Genomic DNA, 25,000 nt, shown 5'->3' on the forward strand with positions numbered 1-25,000 from the left:
TGTGGGGGGGGGGGGGGGGGGGGGGGGGCGGTATGTGTGTGTGTTTGTCTGTGTGTGTGTGTGTGTGTGTGTGTGTGTGTGTGTGTGTGTGTGTGTGTGTACGTGTATGTGTGGGTGTGTGTGTGTGTTGGTCTCAGAGGTGATGGTCTCTACAGGGGCAGAGCTGTAGTGATGATATTCTTAGCTTGAGTCTGTCGTTTTAGACGTTTCATTGTGAATGTTTGTGGCTCGAGGCAATTTCTTCTCTCCGGGGGACAGCCAGGATTCTGGCCTTGCTCTTCTCAGTCGTTGATATCCTCGCTTTGAGCTTCCAGACCAGGCTACTGAGACCGGTTATATCATCAGTTAGGATAGTGAAGTGGTGGCTAGGAGGTTCAACCCACTGCAGAAAGGTACTGGGTGTGGCTCAGGCGGTAGTGTGGGTTGGCTGGTAACCGGAAGGTTGCTAGTTCGATCCCCGGCTCCTCCCAGCTGAGTGTCGAGGTGTCCCTGAGCAAGGCACCTCACCCTAACTGCTCCCGACAAGCTGTTTGTCGCCCTGCATCGTTGACACCGCCATTGGTGTGCAAATGTGTGCATGAATGGCTGAATGTCAGTCAATATTGTAAAGAGCTTTGAGGTTAGAAATATGCTACATAAATGCAGTCCATTTATCATTTACCATTTACTGGATTCATTCCTCATTGGCCTAAGCCAACCTGTAGGCGTCCCTCAGCGAGAGACTTCCTACGCGCTCCTCAACAACATGAGTCTGAGTTCAGTGTAAGGTGCTTAAGATGAAAGCGTTTGTGTAACTGCATCGTATTAATAGTGTTCAACACTGGGAGGGAGGGAGTGGGGAGGAAGGGGAGCGTTGATGGGAGGAGAAGAAGGGGAAGAAGGGGGGAGAGATGGTAGATTTTATTATCACATTTTTTAAGTATTGAATATTAAATAATGCAAAAGTTTTAATCATGTGGTGGTGGAGTGGTGTCAGCCCAAACTCTGGTTGTACTGAAATATGTGTACTTTGAGCCAGGCTCGGTACACAATGGCATAATGAAGTACTCCAGATCAATATGGATGTCTGTGAAGGTTTTTAAAAGCTGCCATCTGCAGACTTAACTTTTCACATTACACTAACACTGCCATCACTTAATCTACAGACATCACACATGACAATTGTGAAAGCGGTCCTTTTTTTTAATGCATAAACACAAGCATGAAAGGATTTACATTAAGGGCATTTAGCAGATGCTTTTATCCAAAGCGATTTACAACGGTTCATCCTCACATACACAGTCGACCACATAGGGCGACAGCCAGCTCGTCGGGAGCAGTCAGGGTGAGGCGTCTTGCTCAGGGGCACCTCGACACTCAGCTTGGAGGAACCGGGGGTCGCAACCTTCCGGTTACAAGTCCTCCCGCTCTACCTCCTGAGCTAAGCCGACCCCGAAAGCAGAGGTGTACTTCTACTTGTGACGTTGATATGCCATTAGTAATGTACTTCCAAGTCTGTAAGCTGCTCTATGACTGATTCCGTCTGACCCCGTTCGCTCACCACAACATGTGTTCCTCTGAAGCTCACGCACAGTCTCACAGCACAGATGGTTCTCAGCTTCTATGAAAAACTCACCATCACGCTTTAGTTGACAAGAATAGTGTCCCTCGGTGTGATGCACAACCACCTATTCGATTTGGGAGGGATATTATTAATATGAAAGTCTTTCTCTCCATCAGAACATACGCAAGACTCTAGTGCATTATATAACAAAAAACAAGTCAACCCAGGAGAAAGGAGCTTCTATCTCCACGGTTGGCAATGAGGAGCCATTGGGTTGTTTGTTGTTGCTGTTTTTGTTATTAGAAACCTTCATTGGCAGCAGATCCATTGGATGAAAACCAGCTCCCCAGCTCCCCAGGTAGAGCTCCGTCCAAACTCGACACAAAGGAGGTTCAATCTGAGCCCATCTCCTTCGTTCCCGGTCTATATCTCCAGCATCAGACACCAAACAGTGAGTTCCATGCTGGAAACTCCCTGATGCTCACTTAGCGATGGGACTTGCCAGCGCGTTAACTGTCCGTTAATGAGAATTGGCTGTTTAAACTCTATGAGTGGCTGGGATATCACAGAGCTGTTAGCGCCTCTATTCTGAGAGTGGCTGCTGGATGTGGAAGTGTGTGTGTATGTGAGTGTGTGTTTGTGTGTGCTTTTGTGTGTGTTCATGTGAGTGTGTGTGTAAAGGAGGAACTAGACAGAGGGTTGTAAATAGCTTTGAAATGCAGCAGTGTTGTTTTTTATTGGGACATAAACAAAAATATATAAATACCACGATCCAAAAAATGGAAGTGTGCTGTCAAGTGTCTTTTCCGTCTGTTTCTCCCTCCTCTTCCTCCTCCTCCCCCTCGTCTCCCCCTCCTCCTCCTCCTCCTCCTCATCTCCCCACTCCTCCTCCTCTCCCCCTCCTCCTCTTTCTCCCCTCTCCTCTTCCTCCTCCTCTTCCCCTCCCCCTTCCTCTCCCCCCCCTCCTCCCTCCTCCTCCTCTGTGGACCATCTTTATCCTGACACCGTCACAAATGATAAAATGGAGTGGATGTAATTAAACGCATCACATGCTCACTTTCTTTCATGAGGGTGACTCCATGTTTCTCGGTGACTAATAACAACTCATTTTCTGTGTGTGTGTTACGACGGCGCCGTAGCGTTACCGTTCCTCATTACGTGCTTCTTTGTTATTCAGACTCGCACTACAAAGCGAAGCCATTCAGACATTAAGGATGGTAACAGCCTCATTTGATGGCTGTATGTGTTTTGAGTGTTTGGACCACACATTTTTCCACAAACCATCAGTCATCAAGGAAGGGAAAAGAAGGACCATTATCACTTCTAGGTCCAATGCTGCTACACACCATTGTTGAGAACCCCTCACATGTGGAGGTTTCAAGGCAGTCACAGGAGGCAGAGTTTGAAAGCAGGGTGGAGTATAACAGCGAAACATACATTTTCATATCATTATCATTTGGGCTCAGCAATCACCACCCTGTGGGTTTATGGACTATCCTTCACTTGAGTGCAATGTTTCCTTTTGTTATGCGCTATGGGGCCTATTTTGAATAGTATAATATCCAAGGAAATAATGATATCATAATCACACACTCGGGTGTGCGTGCATGCACGTAAATTTTGCATGTAACTGCAGCATGAATGCAAAATGACTCAATCAAATGAGCCGGAAATACGGGTGTGTCGTTAACTATGTGTATTTATTAAGTGTAATTAAAGCTCACACACGTACACACACACATACACACACACACACACATATAGATATGCACACAAATACACAGAGACATACACAAACACACGCACACACACACACACACACACACACACACACACAGATTTACACCAAACATTCACACACATATACACACACCCACACACACACACACACACACACACACACACACACACACACACACACACATATACACACACACACACACACACACACACACACACAAACACACAAACACACACAGATATATATATTCCCGCTCGCTCTCCTTGCTTGACCGCGATCTAGCATCTGGGATCGATTGCTCTTTCTTGGGTCCCCCGATCGCTGAATTTCGTACCTTGAATTTTGCAGCTGAATTTGGCATGTTGAATTTGGGGACGTTAAAAATATTGAAATTAATTAATGAAATTAAGTTGAAATTAATACATAGCATTATGAATCAGAAATCTGTTATTTCAATGCATAAATATTCAGAGCTAAAGATTCAATGGCTTTTTATTTTCAAAATCCGATGAGACAGATTCACTTCCATACCATCTGTCACAACAAAGATGGAGGAAGTTTGAAGTTAAGCTTTGATCTGCTTCACGTTGGACACCTACATCAACCAATTAAACACACCGAGAACAAAACCACACAACGGCATTTACATTCCCCTCCTCGTTATTTTCTTCAGTCTAACTTGCGTCATGGAGGCATCCATGTTTGAGGAATACGTGTGTGGATTCCAAGAGCAGTGAGAGCCTTCAGACGTGGGGTCACTCCGCTCAGTGTCTCGCCTCGGCTTTCCCTCCCGCACAGACTGTCCCTTCCTCAGGAGTGAGGGGGAGAGAGGGAGAGTGAAAGACACTGAGAGAGATTCTTTTATTCGGTCTCTGAAACCTCACTTATTTCATCTTCCCACACATTTCCCCCTCTCAGTGACCTTCCTTTCAGGTGTGTTGGCTAGCTAGAAAACCAGCACTCTCTATCTCCTTTCTCTCTCTCTCTCTCTCTCTCTCTCTCTCTCTCTCTCACTCACTCACTCACTCACTCACTCATTCTCTCTCTGTCTCTCACTCTGTCTCTTTATTTCTCTCTCTCTCTGTCTCTCACTCTGTCTCTTTATTTCTCTCTCTCTCTCTCTCTCTCTCTCTCTGTCTTTATTTCTCTCTCTCTCTCTCTCTGTCTTTATTTCGCTGTCTCTCTGTCTCTCTCTCCGTCCCTCTATCCCTCTATCCCTCCATCCCTCCGTCCCTCGGTCCCTCCATCCCTCCGTCCACACAGTCAGACCCCTGTGGGGGCTCTGGTCCGTGTCCCCGGTCCACCGGTATCCGTTGAGCCTCATTGTGCCACACAGTGACTCCATTGATGCGGCCCTCTTGGCACCGCCGGACGAGACGCAGGCTCCGGTTCCTGCAGCCTCCTCCTCTTCAGCAGATCCCTCGCTGAGCCGTGTGTGTGTCTGTGTCTGTGTGTCCAGTGGAGCGATGCATGAGCGTGATGCAGTCGGGGACCCAGATGGTGAAGCTGAAGGCCGGCTCCAAGGGGCTGCTGCGGCTCTTCTACCTGGACGAGCACCGCTCCTGCATCCGCTGGAAGCCCTCCAGGAAGAGCGAGAAGGCCAAGAGTAAGTGACCGCCACAGGGGGGCTGGGGACTGGGGAGAGACAGTGGGGGACCGGGGAGAGACAGGGGGGGGACCGGGGAGAGACAGGGGGGGACCGGGGAGAGACAGGTCTAGGGGAGAGACTGGTCTAAGGGAGAGACCAGTTAGGGGAGAGACCAGTCTGAGGGAGAGACAGGTCTAGGAGAGAGACCAGTTAGGGGAGAGACAGGTCTAGGGGAGGGACTGGTCTAAGGGAGAGACCAGTTAGGGGAGAGACCCGTCCAGGGGAGAGACCGCTATGTTATTCTGTGGGTGGGCTGTGTTGAGGATTTGACATCTCAGAGTAGATTTGATCGTGTCTTATTGCGTGTGTCGTGCGGCTGATGATGTGTGGAGTGATTGTTGTGGTTGCAGGTGTGTATCAGGTGTGCACTGCCGTACACCGCAGAATCATACAGATGTGCTCGCACGCACACACACACCATAGCCTGTTGTAGTCTTTCTCCGTCCCTCTGTGTTTGTCTGTTTGTCTGATTCTGTCGTTGTTGCTCTAACATATTGCTCCATCTGCCCGACCTCGTAGAGTCTGCATCGTCACACTCTTCCTGTCATTCTTCCGGCATCTCTCTCATTGCGTTCCAGTTATTTCCCCCTTGGTTTTGTATTTTCCATCCAGCTGTGCCTGGGTTTGGGATTGCTTTCCTACTGTCCATCGCCGTGGTTTCGAAGCAGATTAGTTATTATCCCAGCATTCTCTGCTCTCTCCAGTTCATCATGGTTGTTTATCGCTTTATCCCCGTTATTGTTCTCCCCCCCGCCGGGGCTTTCACCGACTGAGTGATGCTAGTGTGTGTCTGCGATCCTGTATCTGTGTGTGCACTTTAGACATGAGATAAGCCCCTGAGCTGTCCTCCACTGACACCGGGAGGAAGATAAACAGACCCAGCGTTTTCCATGAGTGTGTGCGGGTGTGTGTGTGTGTGGTGTGGGGGGGGGGGGTGGGTGGGTGTGTCTCACTGTATGTATGTATGTGTGTGTGTGTGTGTGTGTGTGTGTGTGTGTGTGGTGGGAGTTGGTGGGTGGATGGATGGGTGTGTTTGTGTGTGTGTGTGTGTGTGTGTGTGTGTGTGTGTGTGAGTGAGTGACAACATATACATTCAATTAGACATATGAACAGAGCTAGAAATGCAGACAGACAGGCAGGCAGGCAGACAGACAGGCAGATCAATTGATTAACAGATGTAAAGACAAAACAACAGATGGGACAGACAGACATTTCCACATTCTCTAATTATAATCCATACTGTGTGCTCTCCCTGTACACTCCTCCACCTCCTCCTCCTCCACCCCCTCTTCCTACTCCTCCTCCTTCTCCTCCACCTACTCCTCTTCCTCCTCCACCTCCTCTTCTTTCTCCTCCTCTTCCTCCACAATCTCCTCCTCCTCCTTCTCACCCCCCTTGTGCTCCTCCTCCTCTTTCCCCCCCCCCCGCCTCGTGCTCCTCCTCCTCTACCTTCCCCCCCCCCCCTTGTGCCACTCCTCCTCTTTCTCCTCCCCCCCTCTCCTCATGCCCCTCCTCCTCTTTCTCCTTGCCCCCCTCCCCCCTTGTGCTCCTCCTCCTCTTTCTCCCCCCCCCCCCCCCCCCCCCCCGCCTCGTGCTCCTCCTCCTCCTCCCCCCCCCCCCTCCTCGTGCTCCTGTTTCCTGCTGTGCTAGTCACCATTGATTCGCTGTACAAAGTGACGGAGGGCCATCAGTCAGACATCTTCCAGCGGCACGCGGAGGGCGGCTTGGAGCCGGCCTGCTGCTTCACGGTGTACCACGGCAACCACATGGAGTCCCTGGACCTGGTCACCTCCAACGCAGACCAGGCCCGCACCTGGGTGACCGGCCTGCGCTACCTGATGGCCGGCATCAGCGACGAGGACTCCCTGGCAAGACGGCAGCGCACGCACGACCAATATCCTTTGGGGATGATGGAGCATGAGCGCGCATACATGCACACGCACGCACGCACGCACACACATACACAAATGCATACACATGTACCTACCCATACACAGGCACACACATACAGATGCAGACACACACACACACACACGCACAGACGCAGACACACACGCACGCACACATACACACAAACACACACACACATACACACACACACAGAAGGATTTATGGAGCCAAAGAAGTATTGTACAAAAGCACAGATGGACGCAAATTCAAACACACAAACATATCCAACTATGCTCATGCAGACAGAAACGCACACACACACACACACACAGAGGACGTTCTCCTTAACCATTGTGCGTTTGAGACGTGGATGAAGCAGACGTTTGAGGAAGCAGACAAGAATGGAGACGGTCTCCTGAACATCGATGAGATCTACCAGCTGCTCCACAAGCTCAATGTCAACCTGCCGCGCAGGAAGGTCAAGCAGATGTTCCAGGTCAGTAAGGTCCCAGGAACAAGACCACAAGCTAGTGAAAGATGAAGGCACTCTAGTGCATGGTGAAGGCAGTCAGTCTAGTGCATGGTGCAGTCAGTCTAGTGCATGGTGAAGGCACTCTAGTACATGGTAAAGGCAGTCAGTCTAGTGGTAAATGGTAAATGGTCCTCATTTATATAGTGCTTTTATCCAAAGCGCTTTACAGTGTTGACTGACATTCACCCATTCATGCACGCATTCACACACCAACGGCGGAGTCAGCCACGCAGGGCGACAGCCAGCTCATCAGGAGCAATTAGGGTGAGGCGTCTTGCTCAGGGACACCTTAACACTCAGCTAGGAGGAGCCGGGGATCGAACCAGCAACCTTGCGGTTACCAGCCAACCCGCTCTACCTCCTGAGCTAATACCCCCCCGTGCACGGTGAAGGAAGTCAGTCTAGTGCATGGTGCAGTCAGTCTAGTGCACGGTGAAGGCAGTCAGTCTAGTGCACGGTGAAGGCAATCAGTCTAGTGCATGGTGAAGGCAGTCAGTCTAGTGCACGGTGAAGGCAGTCAGTCTAGTGCATGGTGAAGGCAGTCAGTCTAGTGCATGGTGCAGTCAGTCTAGTGCATGGTGAAGGCAGTCAGTCTAGTGCATGGTGCAGTCAGTCTAGTGCATGGTGAAGGCAGTCAGTCTAGTGCATGGTGCAGTCAGTCTAGTGCATGGTGCAGTCAGTCTAGTGCACGGTGAAGGCAGTCAGTCTAGTGCATGGTGCAGTCAGTCTAGTGCATGGTGAAGGCAGTCAGTCTAGTGCACAGTGAAGGCAGTCAGTCTAGTGCACAGTGAAGGCGGTCAGTCTAGTGCATGGTGAAGGCAGTCCAGAACAGTCTCAAATGGAGTGTATTTTAGACTGGACTTGAAGTTTTTCTCTGGGCAACATTTACTGGCTATTTGGCCCTGACTCTCAGGAAGTCTCCATTTTGAAATCCATTTGTATTTTCCATGTATAGTGAGTGATTGAATTGCTAAAATAATTAATTTATTGTGCATATTGTTAGGACGTATGTATGTATGAATATGTATGCCAAACATCAGCCCAAGATGGCCTAACAGACATTTATATGAATGAATTGATGCTGTTGTTGTTCAGTGCCAGTCTGCTGTGTGTGGGCAGAACAAACAGCACAGCAGTGATAAACACAGCAGTACAATCTATTAAAATCCTTATCCATGGAAGCTAGGGCCACCTCAGCACCACACGGCTCTGGTCCATGCGTGTGTCTCAGCGCCCATAAAGGATCATTGATGGATCAGGTCTAGCCTGAATAGAGGCCATCGATCTGTCATTCACTCCGAGACCAGGCCCATATGGACCATCCTTCAACCTCAAAGCAGCTAAAAATAGCCCCACACCCATTTGGTTTTGTATGCATTGCAATTCCTTACAGAGCCCCTAATACGGCCCCCCGCCCCCACCCCCCTCAGTTGAGGCTAGCTCTCCCCCCTCCCCCCCTGGCTCATTCCAGCGCTGTAATGGTTACTTTAGCTCCTTATTGGGTTTAGTGTGAAATGGAATGCGGCCCCCTTGAGAGGCCATCGTTATGGCGATGGAGACGAGAGGGAGGGGGAGGATGGTGTGTTTGTGTGGCAGGCAGCAGCCCCGCTCCTCTCACAGAGACGGGGACACGCTGAACGTCCCCAGGTAACACTCGAGAAATAATAAGACAATAAGATGATGATGAGGAAACATTTAATCAGCCTTGGGTGGAGGTTGAGTCAGTGCGTATGCGTACGCGTGTGTGTGTGTAATGGGGTGGAGGGGGTAGGGAGGGAGCTACGTTATGCAGGGTGTTGAGGAGGATTTGATGGCATGTTGTCAGGTTGTATCACGGGTCATTGCACAAGGCGGTGTGACATGATGTGTTTTCAGGTGTGAGTCGGGCTGGAAGACAACGGGCGTTTCGGCGCTATTGTCAAGTGATAAAACAAACAGATGAGCGTCTCTATCAGTGTTCAGTGGTTTAGCGTTAGTCGTTTTAACCTCTCAGTCGACAAGGTAGAGAGGAGATTGCCTGCTCATGGTTACCCAGGGGTAGATGGTGTGACGTTGGGGATTGAATCCAGGACCTTTCAGGGGGCTTAGTCATCCCCCAATGTCTCCCATCACACACACCAACGCACATGTGCTCTCTCTCTCTCTCTCTCTCTCTCTCTTTTGCCACTGTTTTTCCACCCTTCCCTTTAGAGTGTGTAAGGTTAGCAAACTTGACTCTATTAACTCTATTAACCCAGGTCTAATTAAGAGTTGGGGCGGTCCCACCAGGACATTGACTCACCACCGCTGGTGATGCTAAACGTTTTCCTTAAAGCATCAAACGACGTGTCTCCCTTCTCCATGTGGTCCCCCCCTCTGCCAGGAGGCGGACACGGACGACCAGCAGGGGTCCCTCACCTACGAGGAGTTCTCCGTGTTCTACAAGATGATGTCTCTGAGGCGCGACCTGTTCCTGCTCCTGATGGCCTACAGCGACCGCAAGGACCACCTGACGGCCGACGAGCTGGGCCTGTTCCTGCGCACCGAGCAGAAGGTCAGGGGGCGGGAGGGCGGGGCTGGAGGAGGTATCCTCCAGGAGGCTAATATCTCCTCACGGAGATATTAGCCGTTGTCTTAGTGACGATGTGATGTTATTAACCGTTGTCTTAGTGATGATGTGATGTTATTAACCGTCGTCTTAGTGACGATGTGATGTTATTAACCGTTGTTTTAGTGACAATGTGATGTTATTAACCATTGTCTTAGTGACGATGTGATGTTATTAACCGTTGTCTTAGTGACGATGTGATGTTATTAACCGTTGTCTTAGTGACGATACGATGTGTGTAGCGATCGTGTAGTAAAACACAGCCGCTCATCGGCTTGTGCTCGTCCTGTAACACACGCCCGGTGTTTAAAGCGCCTCGCGTCGCTCACAGCCTCTCTGCCCGCTGCCCCTGAGGAACCACTTCCACTAGGCCGATTCATCACACCTAAAATGGGCTCGTCCCTGGGCATCGCTCCACTCCTGCAACGCTTTCTTTTTTAGGTCATGTCACGGTGTTCTTTCCGCTGCTAAGTGGTGTTATCTCCTTCTCCTTTTCACAAGCTGTCCCATTTAGCTGCCCAACAGACAGCTGCCAATCCTCCAAACCGTGGCCGCGCCCCGAGGCACTGGGACATCTCCCATGTCACCCCCACCTGCATGAAAGCGGCGCCATGATTGAGTTATGGAGCCTAGACGTGCGGTCGTGTCTCCTCCGTCCTCCGGAGCCAGGTGTCCTGATTGGTCAGAAAACTGTTTCTCTTTTGGCAGATGACCACCGTGACGCCGGAGTACTGCGCTGACATCATAGATAAGTTTGAGGAGTCCTCCGATTATAAACAGAAGGGCCTCCTTGGCATCGAAGGTAAGACCCCCTCCGGTCCCCCCTGGTTCGTCTCACTCCTTCCATCATCGTTTTCACTATCAGATCTCGCCTCACATCTCCCCTTCCTCCGGTCCTCTTCTCCATCACTTTAAACGATGAACTACTATGAGCGCCCTGATAGGAATAGCCGTCCCAAGCTTTTACTGCACACTAAATCCACAATCACATTTAGACACCAGACTCGGGGAGCACCGGGTGTGCCCCCCCACTGGGCGTGTGTCTCCGTGTTCACGCGGTTGTGTGTTTGGTTTGGATATGAATCAAGGGACCTGAAGAGCTACCTGCACTCTGAGCATGTGTGGCTCCAGTGGGTTTCTGACCGGGTCATTTATCTGGGTTTGTTCCGGGCGGAGCCAGACTGGGGGCGGTCTGCAATGGGGTGGTACCGTTGGGTTATAAATCCAGATTTCTGCCCCAGACAATGTTAACAGACACATCCCCTTAATATTGATAATGCCCCTTACCATCTCTACCCTAAAATACACATTCAAGTTCGAGTTCAAATAGGCAGCGACAACAAACTGCAGGAATTTGGTTCTAATTTTGCCCCTTGGTTTTTAGGTGGTTCCCCTTATTTCCCCCATCTCGTGTCTCACAGGAGTGCTTAAAGCACAGAAAGTGAGACTGTTGGGAGGAGTGGTTAGTCTGAGAACATATCAGAGAGAGAGAGAGAGAGAGAGAGAGAGAGAGAGAAAACAAGAGAGAGGGTGTTAGTGAGTGATGAAAGAGAAGGGGTGAGACTAATTATGTCCTTAGAGGCATGGTGACTAAATGTGTTAATGTGTGTCTCACTGATCAGACCAGTAGGCCTCGTGTATGAGGGGGGCTGTGGGGGTGTGTGTGTGTGTGTGTGTGGGTGTGTATGTGTATGTGTATGTGTGTGTGTGCGTGTGTGTGTGTGTGTGTGTGTGTGTGTGTGTGTGGGGGTGTGTATGTGTGTGTGTGTGTGTGTGTGTGTGTGTGTGTGTGTGTGTGTGTGTGTGTGTGTGTGTGTGATGAATATGCAAAAAGTATCATAACAAATTTCCCTTATCGGTTTATCTTCTTACTTTAACATTCTCAGTCTTCCTCTTCATCTCCTTCTCCTTCTCCTTCGCTCTTTGCATTCATCCCTCGTTGGGGAACCCTCCCCATCAGATGAAAGAGCTCTCTCTTCCCTCGCTCGCCCTCTCTTTTCCCTTTTCCATAGATGTCAGCAGAAACGTAGGCGGTAGCTAACTCAAACTACCCTAGCCTCAAACCCATTAGGCATCAGGGCTGTGCAACTTATTAGCTCTAGGAGTGACACGACTCATTCAAGGCATTCTTGGTGTTTGACTGCTTTCATCTCTCGCACCTTTTGTATCGTTACATCACTTATAGGTTAGGGTAAGGTTATAGTGACATCACTTATAGGTTAGGGTTAGGTTATAGTGACATCACTTATAGGTTAGGGTTAGGTTATAGTGACATCACTTATAGGTTAGGGTAAGGTTATAGTGACATCACTTATAGGTTAGGGTTAGGTTATAGTGACATCACTTATAGGTTAGGGTAAGGTTGTCACATTTTAAGTAATTAATATAGTTATATCACTCATGGGTTAGAGTTAGCTCATCATGTCTAAGTCCTTTATATGTTAATATGACTTCTGGTTAAGGGTGAAGTCATCACGTCTAAGTCCTTTATATAGTTACATGACTTATGGGTCAGGGTTGTGTTGTCACATGTTAAGTCCTTTGCTGCTGCTGTTGAGAGGAGAGTGAAACACGACACACATCACTAGGGGATCCCCCCCTTCCTCTGTGGTCCTCTCTGTCCTCAGTAATAGTCATGACATCTGCTCCTCCATTTCTCCATTTTCTCTCCATTTCTACACTCCACACGGCTGTCCTAAAACCAGTTCCAGGGCTGCGTACTATGACCAAAGCCTGGAGATAAACACCAAGAAATCTAAGAGTCTGCAACCCAAAAAGTGGAAAGAGTATAAGCAAAAAAAAGTGCATTGTGTTTACAAAGCACTCAACAAAGGTCTATGGCTATAAGGCTTATGAATTATATTTTATACTGACTTCCGTACAGAAGAGGCGGCCGGATAGTGTCATGGATTGGGTGTTTTAACCACCATTCAGAAAGCACTAGGTACAATCCCCAATGAGTGAATCCTTCAGAAAGAGGCCTCCCTTCCTTCATCCTGAATGGCTGAATACATCTGAGTTCACTCACTCCCAGTGAGTGACCTCACTTCCCTCACTCACTCCCAGTAAGTGACCTCACTTCTCCCACTCACTTCCAGTGAGAGACCTCACTTCCTTCAGAGAGCGAGGAAGTGAGTGACCTCAGATGCGTTCAGCCATTCAGGAGCATGAGGGCGGCCCCCTCACTGTGAGCGGCTCTGGAAGGCCTCGGCGCTAAAGCCTGACTCTGGCCCGTGCTCCTTCCAGGGTTCACCAGCTTCATGCGCAGCCCGGCCTGTGACGTGTTCAACCCGCTGCACCGCGAGGTGAACCAGGACATGGAGCAGCCTCTGTGTAACTACTTCATCGCCTCGTCCCACAACACCTACCTGACCGGAGACCAGCTGCTGTCCCACTCCAAGACCGACATGTACGCCTGGGTGCTGCAGTCGGGCTGCCGCTGCGTGGAGGGTGAGCCCACTCTGTCTGCCTGTCCGTCTGTGTGTCTGTCTGCCTGTCTCTCCATCTATCTGTCTGTCTGTGTCTGTGTGTCTGTCTGTGTCTGTGTGTCTGTCTGTGTCTGTCTGTCTGTGTCTGTGTGTCTGTCTGTCTGTGTCTGTGTCTGTGTGTCTGTGTGTCTGTGTCTGTGTGTCTGTCTGTGTCTGTGTGTCTGTCTGTCTGTCTGTGTGTGTCTGTGTATGTCTGACTGATCTGCCTGATCTATCTGTCATGGTAGGTCAATCTATCCGTCTGCTTGTCTATCTACAGTATATCTATCTGTCTATCCATCTGTCTGTCTGTCGGTGAGTCTGGGGTTGGTCAATCGATCTGTATGTCTGTCTGTCTGTCAACTGGTGTCTGTCTGTCTAGGTGTTCTGTCGGATGATTGTGTTGTATGTTGTGTGATAGATCTGTATCTATCTGTCTGTCTATCTTATTATCTATTTTACTGCTATTTACTACTGCTCTTCTATTGTTTAGATTTCTATTGTTTAAATAGTAAATAGTTCTTCTATTGATATTTATGACTTGTGTGCGGCTGCCGGGTGGAGGAGCCAGTCTTAATCCAGTATATGACCCGTGACAATAAAGACTGTGTGTCCTGTGTGTAGTGGACTGCTGGGACGGTCCCGACGGAGACCCGGTGGTCCAGCACGGCTACACCCTGACCTCCAAGATCCCCTTCAGGTCCGTCATCGAGACCATCAACAAGTACGCCTTCATCAACAACCGGTGAGCCCCCACTCCAGGGCCCCCAGCCCAGGGGCCACAGCCCAGGGCCCCCAGCCCAGGGGCCACAGCCCAGAGCCCCCAGCCCAGGGGCCACAGCCCAGGGCCCCCAGCCCAGGGGCCACAGCCCAGAGCCCCCAGCCCAGGGGCCACAGCCCAGAGCCCCCAGCCCAGGGGCCACAGCAGGCCGTGGGCTACATGGGTTCTTATACCGTTGTATTCATGGCTGTTTTTGTGCAGTTCCTTGCCTATGTCATCAATTCAGCAACAATGGCTGAAAGAGCCGCTTGGAGTCACAGCAACCGTCCACAAAATGTAAACACTTCAATGTGCCGAGTCGTTCCGGTTACATTCTCCTTTGAGATCAGACATCTTGGAATGATAATTTCTGCTGTAGCTTTATTGTGAGCACTTAAAAAGCTATAGCAGATTCAACTCATAGATGAAAGGGTTTGTGCGTTTTTTAAACACAGGCACACACACACACACACACACACACACACACACACACACACAGACACAGTGATTCCTGATTGTAATTAGCACCTATTACTGAGCCATCTGCTTGGTGAAATCTCTCCCAGGAGTCACTGTTGGTCTCTGTTGGCTTCAATAGTGTGCAAACAAAGCAGGGAATGATGCAGCTCCCCTGCAGCTTAACGCACGCACACACGCACACACGCACACATACGCACGCACACGCAGGCACGCACACACACACACACACACACACACACACAGACACACACATGCACACGCACACACACACATGCACACGCACACACACGCACACAGGGGGCCCGATGACAGCGCCCCAAGCCCATTTAAAATGCATCAAGCGCTATCCTTTTATGCGTGGTGATGACTCCATGATAGAGTGTCACTGTGACTTGTGTTCCGGCCGCTTGGAGCCCCGATGTGGAGAACAATGATCTATAGGACGGCTGTCTCTGTCTTCCTTTGTCTATTCTTACTGTATGTGCTCACACAGCCTTTGTTCATCTTTCATCACTTGTTCATATTCCCTCACTGTCTCTCTCTCCCTATCTCTGTCTTTTTTCTCTCTCACTTTTTCTCTCGCTCTCTTTTTCTCTGTAACTGTCCCTCGATCTAGGTTCCTTGCACTCTATGGCTTTTCCCTCACTCTCTCCCTCCCTCCATCCCTCTACCTGCCTCTCTCCATCCCTCTCTCTCCCTCCCTCTATCTCTCTCTCTCCCTCTGTCCCTCCCTCGCTCACTCTCTTTCCATCCTTCTCTCTCCCTCTCTTGCTCGCTCTCTCTCTCTCCATCCTTCTCTCCCTCTCTCCATCCTTCTCTCTCCCTCTCTTGCTCGCTCTCTCTCTCTCTCTCCATCCTTCTCTCCCTCTCTCCATCCTTCTCTCTCCCTCTATTGCTTGCTCCCTCCCTCTCTCTTTCTCTCTCTCTCTCCATCTCTCCCCCCTCCCTCTCTCTCTCTCTCTCTCTCTCTCTCTCTCTCTCTCTCTCTCTCTCTCTCTCTTCCCCACCTGTCTTGGTTTACATTCTCCCCTATTTATTTACCAGGTTCTTCTGTATTCTTTCTAATCACCGGTGCCACCTGTTTAGTGTAATGAACCCCTCTAGCTCCGTATTGGATGCTAAGTGAGTGTCATGGACCCAGCTCATTGAATTCAGACCCAGCGCAGATCCCCACGAGGGCACAACGGTCAGATACGAGTGCCGTCCTCAGCTGACTACCATGTGGTGTCAACGTGGTGGTCTTTGACCAGAGAGCTGCCTTTAGAGTGGGCTTAATGTAAAGAGGGAGAGAAGGGAGGGAGAGAGATAGAGAGAGAGAGATAGAGAGGGAGAGAGGGATAGAGGGATTGGTAGAGTGAGAGAGAAAGAGAGTTCCCAAGGGAAGACCTGTCATTCTGATCTGGCAGGGCTGACATTTTAGCACGGCCACCGTTATCTAGTTATTTCACCCCTTTTTTCAGCCTTCTGAATAAATAACACACATGCTTGCACAAACACACACACACACACACACACACACACACAAAGTACACACACACACATACATACATACACACACACACACACACACACACACACACACACACACACACACACACACAAATGTACACCCACATACATACACACACACATACACACACACACACACACAAATGTACACCCACATACATGCACACACACACACGGATGCATGCACAGGCACACACAGAAACACATTCTGTGATTGAGTGCAGGTAATGGAAATAGCCTCTTGAAGATAGCCAGGTAGTCTTCAGATAGAGAAGTGCAGAAGGCTTTCCTTCAGTGTCCTTCTCTTAGGGGTGGATGAGTGACTGAGAAAGAGTGCTGCTTCTGCTCCCTTCCAGGTACCCGGTGATTCTGTCCATAGAGAACCACTGCAACATCCAGCAGCAGAAGAAGATCGCCCAGTACCTGAGGGAGATCCTGGGGGACAAACTGGACCTGGGACACACTCTCAGCAGGGAGTCCAAAACCCTCCCTAGCCCCAGTAGCCTGCAGGGCAAGATACTCATCAAAGTAAGCAGGGACGCCACACCGTATGTGTTGTGTATATGTGTCAGGTGTGCATGCATGTATGACGCATGTTGTGTGTATGTATGTATGTACGTATGCAATTATGTATGCAGCTTAGTTGTGTGTGTCTGTGTGTGTGTATGTGTATGAATGTCAGGTGTACATGTATATATGACGCATGTGGTGTGTATGTATGTAGTTATGTGCCTGTATGCAGCGTAGGTGTGTGTGTGTGTGTGTGTGTGTGTGTGTGTGTGTGTGTGTGTGTGTGTGTGTGTGTGTGTGTGTGTGTGTGTGTGAGAGTCAGAATCACAGCTGGAGGGCTTTGAATATGTATTCATGAGTACACTTTGAATTCAGAGCAAACGAAGGGTAGAAAGACAGACAGACAGACAGACAGACAGACCCACAAAAAAGCTAAAGGGAATAAACAAAGCAGGAAATAAATATAAAGCAGGCACACTCCCAATTGATTAATTTATTTGCTGGATCAAAATCTCAGCGTGTTCCACGGGCAGGTGCCAGCGTGGGTCCGCTGAAGAGCTTTCCAGTGTGTCGTCCCCCGGTCTGCACCTCTGGGTAAAAGAGCACCATCGATTTACTATAAAAGTCCTTTTACTGGCCTGGCCAGGTGCACTCTCCCACTCAGGGCAGAGAGAGAGAGACCGGGTCATGGACACTGACAGGAACCCAGCGAGGAGAGAGAGAGAGAGAGAGAGAGAGAGAGAGAGAGGAGTGGGAGGAGATGGGCAGGGGGCTGTATTTGTTCGTTGAAGGATTAGGATGGTAGGAGCCATTTTATATGAATATATCTATATATACAAATATATCTATATATAAATATATTTATATTTATGTATATAACCTGATAGATAAATTCATCAGGTTTCAAGAAAGAATCCCCCATACATCCGGCAGCATGGTGATGATTAAAACAAAAGGAACCAAGCGGTGGTGGCAACAACAACAGGAACAGGAATAACAACAAAAGAGAGAAGATTCCATGGCACGGAGCATGAAGACACGGTGCATTTAGACACTGAGGAAACACAGCGAGGGGAGGGAGGTGCGAGGGAGGGGAGCGCACAGACGGGGCTCTATGGCCCTCTGGTGGACAGGTGAGGGAACACCCCTCTGTGTGAAATAACACAGAGGGGGGGGGAACTATAAAAACTAGAGACGCCCATTAGTACAGCAGGACTGACAGACGTGCACACAGGAGGACCCACGACGGCGGGGGGGGGTGGAGAGAGACTCCGCCGTGACAGGAGGACGGTGCACCAGTGTCAGCCTGGAATAGAGAGATAAAGAAAGTCTGCGGGGGTGGAGGGAGGCGGTGAATGAGTGAGGGTCCGGGGGTGGTGGGAGGAGGTGGATGGGTGATGGTGGGTGGGTGAGTAGGAGGGCGGGGGGGGGGGGGGGGGGGGCAGGGTTGATGAGTGCTCTGGGGCTCGTTAGTCTGCAGCCTCTCAATAGCTCGCCGGGGAGACTGGAGAGTGAGAGAGAGGGCGAGGCGAAGGGTGAGAGAGAAAGAAGGGAGGCATAGGGGGAGGGATAGATGGGGGGAGAGAGAGAGCTAGAGAGGTGAACCCTTACCTCCCACTCCACACCTTCTCTTTCAGAGTGGGCTTCTAATGTCTCTCACTCGGCAGAGAACAGCTGCTCAGGGAGGCGCCTTTACAATCCATGGCTGATGCATTATGGATGCTCAGGATGTGTGCATGTGCATGTGTGTGTGTGCGTGTGTGTATGTGTGTGTGTGTGTGTGTGTGTGTGTGTGTGTGTGTGTGTGTGTGCGTGCGTGTGTGCATGTGTGTGCTTGTGTGTGTATGCATGTACGTGTGTGTGTGTGTGTGCTTGTGTGTGTGCTTGTGTGTGTATGCATGTGCGTGTGTGTTTGCGTGTGTGTGTGTGTGTGTGTGTGTGTATACAGTACAGGAACTCTTTGTCATGTCTGATTTGGCTTCTGCGGTGTTGCATGGCCGCGTGCTGTGTGTGTGTGTGTTGTCCTGGGGTCCTGTTGCGTGTCTGCATGTGTTTGTCCGTGTGGTTACAGGGGATGGTGTGCAGGTATGTTAATGTGTTCAGCACGGCATCTCTCAGCCGTGAGTAGGAGGGGATGCCTGCAATGTTATTATTCATGTGCCAGTGGATCCACACACACAATATGCACAAGAGGGGAGGCACATGCTTACACATGTTAGAGGATAAGCCATGCTTACGTTTTTATAACAAATACCATAATCTCTCTATCTCTCTCTATCTCTCTCTCCCTCTATCCCTCTCTCTATGTTTGTCTCTCTTTCTGCCTCTGTCTCTTTCACTCTCTCTCTCTCTCTCTCTCTCTCTCTCTCTCTCTCTCTCTCTCTCTCTCTCTCTCTCTCTCTCTCTCTCTCTCCCAGGGTAAGCGTCTCCCAGCCTACCTCTCTGCTGATGCTGAAGAAGGCGAGGTCTCTGACGACGACAGTGCGGATGAAATCGAGGATGACTTCAAGCTCAAGAACAGTAATGTAAGTTGAATGTTACACACATACAGGCCTGTGAATATGCAGGAAAACATACACATACGTGTACGCACATGCACACACAAACACACACTCATTCATACAAGCACACACACATGCACACACACCTACAGAATACGCTTTGATACACAGAGCCAGGGCGGTAAAAACCAAAAAAAGAGAGATTGAAACACAAATACATACATATATATGCATGCACACATGTACAACACACACACACACACACACACACACACACACACACACACACACACACACACACACACACACACACACAAATCTGTTGGACAGGGTTTGTCAGCTTCAGGATAACATGTTTGTTATTCACTAAAGTCTTGCTTGTCAGTTTCCTTCTGTGTTAAAACATAGCTGTTATCTGCTGCTCTGTCCTCGTCTACTCCTGTCTGAATATATATCCACTCTTGTTATGAAATACCTGTGGGCTTTACCATCCTTCATCCTTCATTGTCATCATCCACAAAACGATTCAAAAAACACCATACATCTCCGGGAGGGGCTTCAAACGAGTCCTTAATGATTGTGTCCCAGTTGGCATCGGCGACGATGAACACATAATTGAGACATTCATCAACCATCTCAAATCCTTGCTGGAAAAAGCAGTTTCTATAATTTGGTGTATCATATTTTTTCAAATGATTTGGATGGATTGACTAGTTAGAAATGATGGATGGGAGACATTTTGGAGCGAAACTGAAAATGTAGCTTGTGATTGTGTTACTGTATTTTATTTCTCATTTATTATTTTCCAATTTGTGTATTGTATTGTCGTCATTAAAAGCCAAACCACATGTTGCCACAGAGCCCTTCCTGATCAGTATTTGTCTTGCTATCTCTCTGCATTGAGCTCACTAAGTATGTGACAGATCTGCTAAGAGAGCTGTCTGGTCTAAAAGTGTGACTATCATCTATTTAATATTCCTACTGCCATTATATTAACATCTTTCTAATATTCCTACTGCCATTACATTAACATCTTTCTAATATTTCTACTGCCATTTCATTAACATCTATCTAATATTAATCTTTCCAATATCTTTCCAATATTCCTATTTCCATTAAATAGGAGCAGATGAACGATGAGAGAAAGATAAAAGTCCTGAGTTTGACCTTCTTTTTAATTCTTTGTTTTTGTCACATGAATCATTAATAAAGTAGTTCACCAGCGCTGTTGTTTTCCAGTGATGATGTTCGTACCACAACACTTTTGCTAAAGTGTCATCAATACACAACAATAACAACACAGTTAGATCAAATTAAATGACAAACAATCAAATGCCAAATGTCCCACGGCTCCTTAACCAGCGCTGTACCCTCCAAGGACCATATCTGATGGCCCTGTTGAAACATAGCTGTTATCTGCTGCTCTGTCATCGTTTACTCCTGTCTGAATACATATCCACTCTCGTTATGAAACACCTGTGGGCTTTAGCATCCTTTATTTGTTTGTAATTTAGCATCATCATTTGTTTGTAATTGAATTGATCTAACTGTTTAGTTATTGTTGTGTATTGACGACTCGTTAGCCAAAGTGTTGTGTTATGGTACAAACATAAGTTCCTACAGTCGTAAGCAGTGAGTGATCGGAGACCACCTCTGATGGCTCTGCTGTCCCGGTCCCCAGGGTACCGGGCACCACCAGGTGGAGTCCCACATCCGGAAGAAGCTGGACTCCCTGCTGAAGGAGGCCCAGATTGGAGACAAGGAGGACACGGACAGCTTCAGCATCCGGGCCCTGCTCCGGGCCACGCACCAGGGCCTGCAGAAGAACCTGCGGCAGGTAGGGGGGAACCGCAAAAACGCACACGTGCACGCGTACACGCACATGCACACAAACACGGATACACGCACACACACAAACATACATACACCCATGCACACACACACACACACACACACACACACACACACACACACACACACATGCATGCACATGCACACAAACACACAAACACACACACACGCAAACAACTGTGTGATCTCAGATCCAAGTGATATTAGTCTTGCTTTTAATAAGCACTTCTCGGAAGCTGGTCATTTATTCGATAAGCTGTTTCCTGGTCCCCCTCCATCGGAGGTCCATGATGGTAGTCCCTGCTTTGACCGTGTCTCGCATTTCTCCTTTCAGCCTTTTATGTCTTCTGAGATCCTCAGAATCCTACAATCCATAGACCCGAAGTCATCTACTGGGGAGGATCACTTAGACTCCTTTTTTGTAAAACTGGCTGCTCAGACAATTAGTGAGCCATTGTCATACATTTTTAATCGTTCCATCTCATCTGGCTTATTTCCATTCCATTACACAAGGGACAATCTGGATAACTATCGTCCGATCTCTACACTCCCATGCCTGGCCAAAGTACTTGAGACCTTAGTCAACTCCCAATTAAAGTGTTTCCTGTCAAGCCATTCGATTCTTAATCCTCACCAATCCGGTTTCAGACCTAACCATAGTTCATCACTGCTATCACACTGGTAACCAACGACATTGTCTCGGCCTTGGACAGGAGGATGCACTGTGCTGCCCTCTTTGTCGACCTCTCAAAGGCTTTTTACACAGTCGATCACCAACTGTTGAAATAGGCTTGAAAAGGCTGTCTGACATTGGCTTGGATACTGATACTGATGCTTGTGCGTGGTTTCATGGCTACCTATCTTCCAGTCGTCAATGCGTGAAATCACCACGTGGAAATTCTGAATTCCCAATTCCCCAATATCCATTACAAAAGGTCCCTCAAGGCTTGGTATTGGGTCCCGTACTCTTTACTCTATATATCAATGAGCTAGTCTCTTCTATAACTGGTTGCCATGCCCATTTATACGCAGATGACACTATTGTCTACTGTACTGCAGATACCCCCCAGGCTGCAACTGACAACTTGCAGCTTTCTTTTAACTTACTACAGGACACTCTCTTTAATCTTAAATTAGTCCTTAAAAAAATTGTTATTTTCTAGAGCTAGAAAGATTGATTTTACGAAACTTCTTCTTTTAACTGTTGACGGCTCTCTTATAGAGAGAGTCTCGGAATATATATAAATATAAATATAAAAGGGGATGATGGGAAATATAAAATATAAATTAATGAGAAGCTCTCTTTTAAGGTTCATATTGACCTTCTCGCCTCCAAGCTTCGGCAGAAGGTGGGCTTTCTATACAGAAACAAGTCCAGCTTTCCCTTGATTAATAAACACTTGGTGTTTATTAATTGTTTTTAAACACTTGTTTTTAAACACTTGGTGTTAAAACTCATCAAATTGCAACTGTTTTTAGTTTATCAATTTATTTATACATACATATCAGTGGCGGCTGCTGGTCTTTCAAAGAGGGGAAGCTCATTTTCGGCTTACATCATATATTCCTATATATGATGTCATACCAACTAGCTGTCTTTTCCAGTGACTTGACCAGTGTCCTCTCAATGGCCAGCAGAGCTAGGCTGCTTAAACGGTCTTGGTCCATTGTGTTAGGTGTAGGACTTGAGCCGCTTTAAACAGGAGAAGCTCCTTTCTACACCTGCGGATGTAGCTCCAATTGTTGCCACTAATGAGAACAGTTTGTAAAGCTGAGCCATTGCACTGTCCAACTCCATGTCTTTAAGGAACACCAAGAAATCACACAGCTTTCCCCTGTCACCCTGCAAGTCCTGAATACAGGACTTGAAGTTCAGACAGACAGACAGAAAGTGATGGACAACTACCAAAACGATATTAAACTTGAACAAGGAAATGTGGAAATTATGTTAAACTGAAGCAAAGAATTGTGTGAATAAGTGTATGAAATGTACGATGAAAATTGTCTAGCAATTTTGCCAAGCAAATATCAAGAAATAGGTTGCAGTTCGTCTTTCGACTCAAAAATGGGACTGAGAAATTAAGACTGCTCCGGCGACTTTTTATAGTTCAAAATCGCTGTCAATCCAACGGCATTTCAGTCTTTCGCAGACCCTCCAATCATCACGCAGAAGTCAGAATTCTGACTTTGAAGTCAGAATGTGTATTCCATCATATGTTTTTTTATAAGGTCAGAACTCTTTTGTGGATAAACAAAACCAAGTGTTGTTAGATATGCAAAGAGCTCCTCTTTGGTGACGGAGACTGGAGAAGGGTGTTTCAGGGTTCGGTGAGGGGCCACGGCGACGTGAACAACAACACTGATCATCTGAAGAGCCCCAGCAGAACTGCATGGCGGTGACGAAACGGATGCAACACACCAGGGTGTGTCGTTGGGAGGCATGAAGTAGCTTCAAAATGTGTGTGTGTGTTGGGGGAAGATAAATAATAAAGAGCAGAGGAAACAGAGAGCAGTGCTTTAATCTATTAATCGGGGACAGTTTGAAAACATCCCGTTCCCATGAGGGAGTTCTCGCCTTCGGACCTCTGTTCTGGTGTCGTTGGTCGTTCTGCTCAATCTTCCCGTCCGGTACTTCCCCTGTGTCACGGCGATAACAGGAAGAAAATAACCAACCAAAGAGCGAATATCTCTGCGGTGGTGCTTAATATTTAATCCCCCCGCCTGCCTCCAGATCTATATTTAGACTCTTCTGCCTCATGGAACGGCGCTGGGGTTCCTGTTGTCTTCATGCTCTTCCTAAGTTGGTGATTTACACTCCGAGTCACTCTCTCTCTCTCTCTCTCTCTCTCTCTCTCTCTCTCTCTCGCTCTCTCTCTCTCTCTCGCCCTCGGCCTCTCTCTCCTTCCCTCTCTCTCGTTTGTCACTCTCCATGTCCACTGTCACTCTGTCCATCTGTCTCTCTCTTTCTCTCTCCTCTCTCCTCTCCTCTCTCCTCTCCTCTCTCTGTTCTCTCTCCTCTCCTCTCTCCCCCTCTCTGTGTCTCCCCCCTCTGTCGTCTCCCTGTCTATTGGCCGGTTGTGGGCCTGAGGGGGGAGGGACTCTCTGGGGTGTTTTGTTGTTGTTGAATGTCCCCTCAACAGACGACACATCAGCACGCAGCAACACACCGGCGGCCATGTCCACACACACACACGCACGCACGCACGCACGCACACACACGCACGCACGCACGCACACACACATCCACACAAACACAGACGCACACACACACAAACATTCTAACAGTTATTTCGCTCTCTCTCTCTCTCTCCTTCTCCAGAGTTCCAAAGGCGTGTTGAGGAAGTCTCAGAGTCGGTCCTTCATCACTACTCTCAAACAGAAGGTAAGGCGTCCCTCCTGAACATTACATCAATCTACAATCTACACCAGTGCATTTCACCCTGTGGTACGATACCACTGGTGGTACGCAATGGTACTGCAGGGAGTACCTGGGATATTATTCCTGAAATACACAAATGTACAATAATAGAAAAATGTACAATTGTTATTGAAAATAAACATATTATAGATATTGGTCAGTAGATGTAATAGTACGGCATGTTATTTTTTCAAAGATAGGGTCACTTTGTGTGTTCCATCATATGTTTTTTTTACACAATTACACACTCACACACACATTTGACTATTTCTCATACCTTAAGTGGTCTGTGAAAGGTATGAATGACAAACTGGTCCACCTAAATCCAGAGGTTATGAACCACTGTCCTATAAGTCGTTGTGCTTCACTGGCAGGGAGAGACAAAAATAGTTATGTAAATGCTTTTAATACACTTTAATTCTAAAACTGATTCTAGTGCAAAAGTATGTTTAAAATGAAATACCTCAATCGTCATGGCCATTGGTATAGTATACATGGGCGTCACCATAATATAAACACGTCCCCCCACCCTTGAAAAAAAGTCATTTCGACCCCCCCACATT

General features: G+C 48.2%; 1 protein-coding gene across 1 annotated transcript in view; it reads left to right on the forward strand.

The window, feature by feature from the left end:
• plch1 (phospholipase C, eta 1) overlaps positions 1 to 25,000 on the forward strand; it is a gene marked incomplete at both ends in the record, with an annotated part of 48,769 nt that overhangs the window by 10,321 nt on the left and 13,448 nt on the right. Inside the window, 11 exon segments of the mRNA XM_084467235.1 lie at positions 4,744 to 4,890; positions 6,583 to 6,824; positions 7,187 to 7,318; positions 9,717 to 9,887; positions 10,650 to 10,743; positions 13,188 to 13,391; positions 14,033 to 14,153; positions 16,514 to 16,685; positions 19,085 to 19,192; positions 20,850 to 21,005; positions 24,339 to 24,401. Coding sequence (XP_084323361.1) covers positions 4,744 to 4,890; positions 6,583 to 6,824; positions 7,187 to 7,318; positions 9,717 to 9,887; positions 10,650 to 10,743; positions 13,188 to 13,391; positions 14,033 to 14,153; positions 16,514 to 16,685; positions 19,085 to 19,192; positions 20,850 to 21,005; positions 24,339 to 24,401 — 1,610 coding nt within the window.

Source organism: Micromesistius poutassou, assembly GCF_964030765.1.
Source record: "Micromesistius poutassou genome assembly, chromosome: 4".
NCBI lineage: Eukaryota > Metazoa > Chordata > Actinopteri > Gadiformes > Gadidae > Micromesistius > Micromesistius poutassou.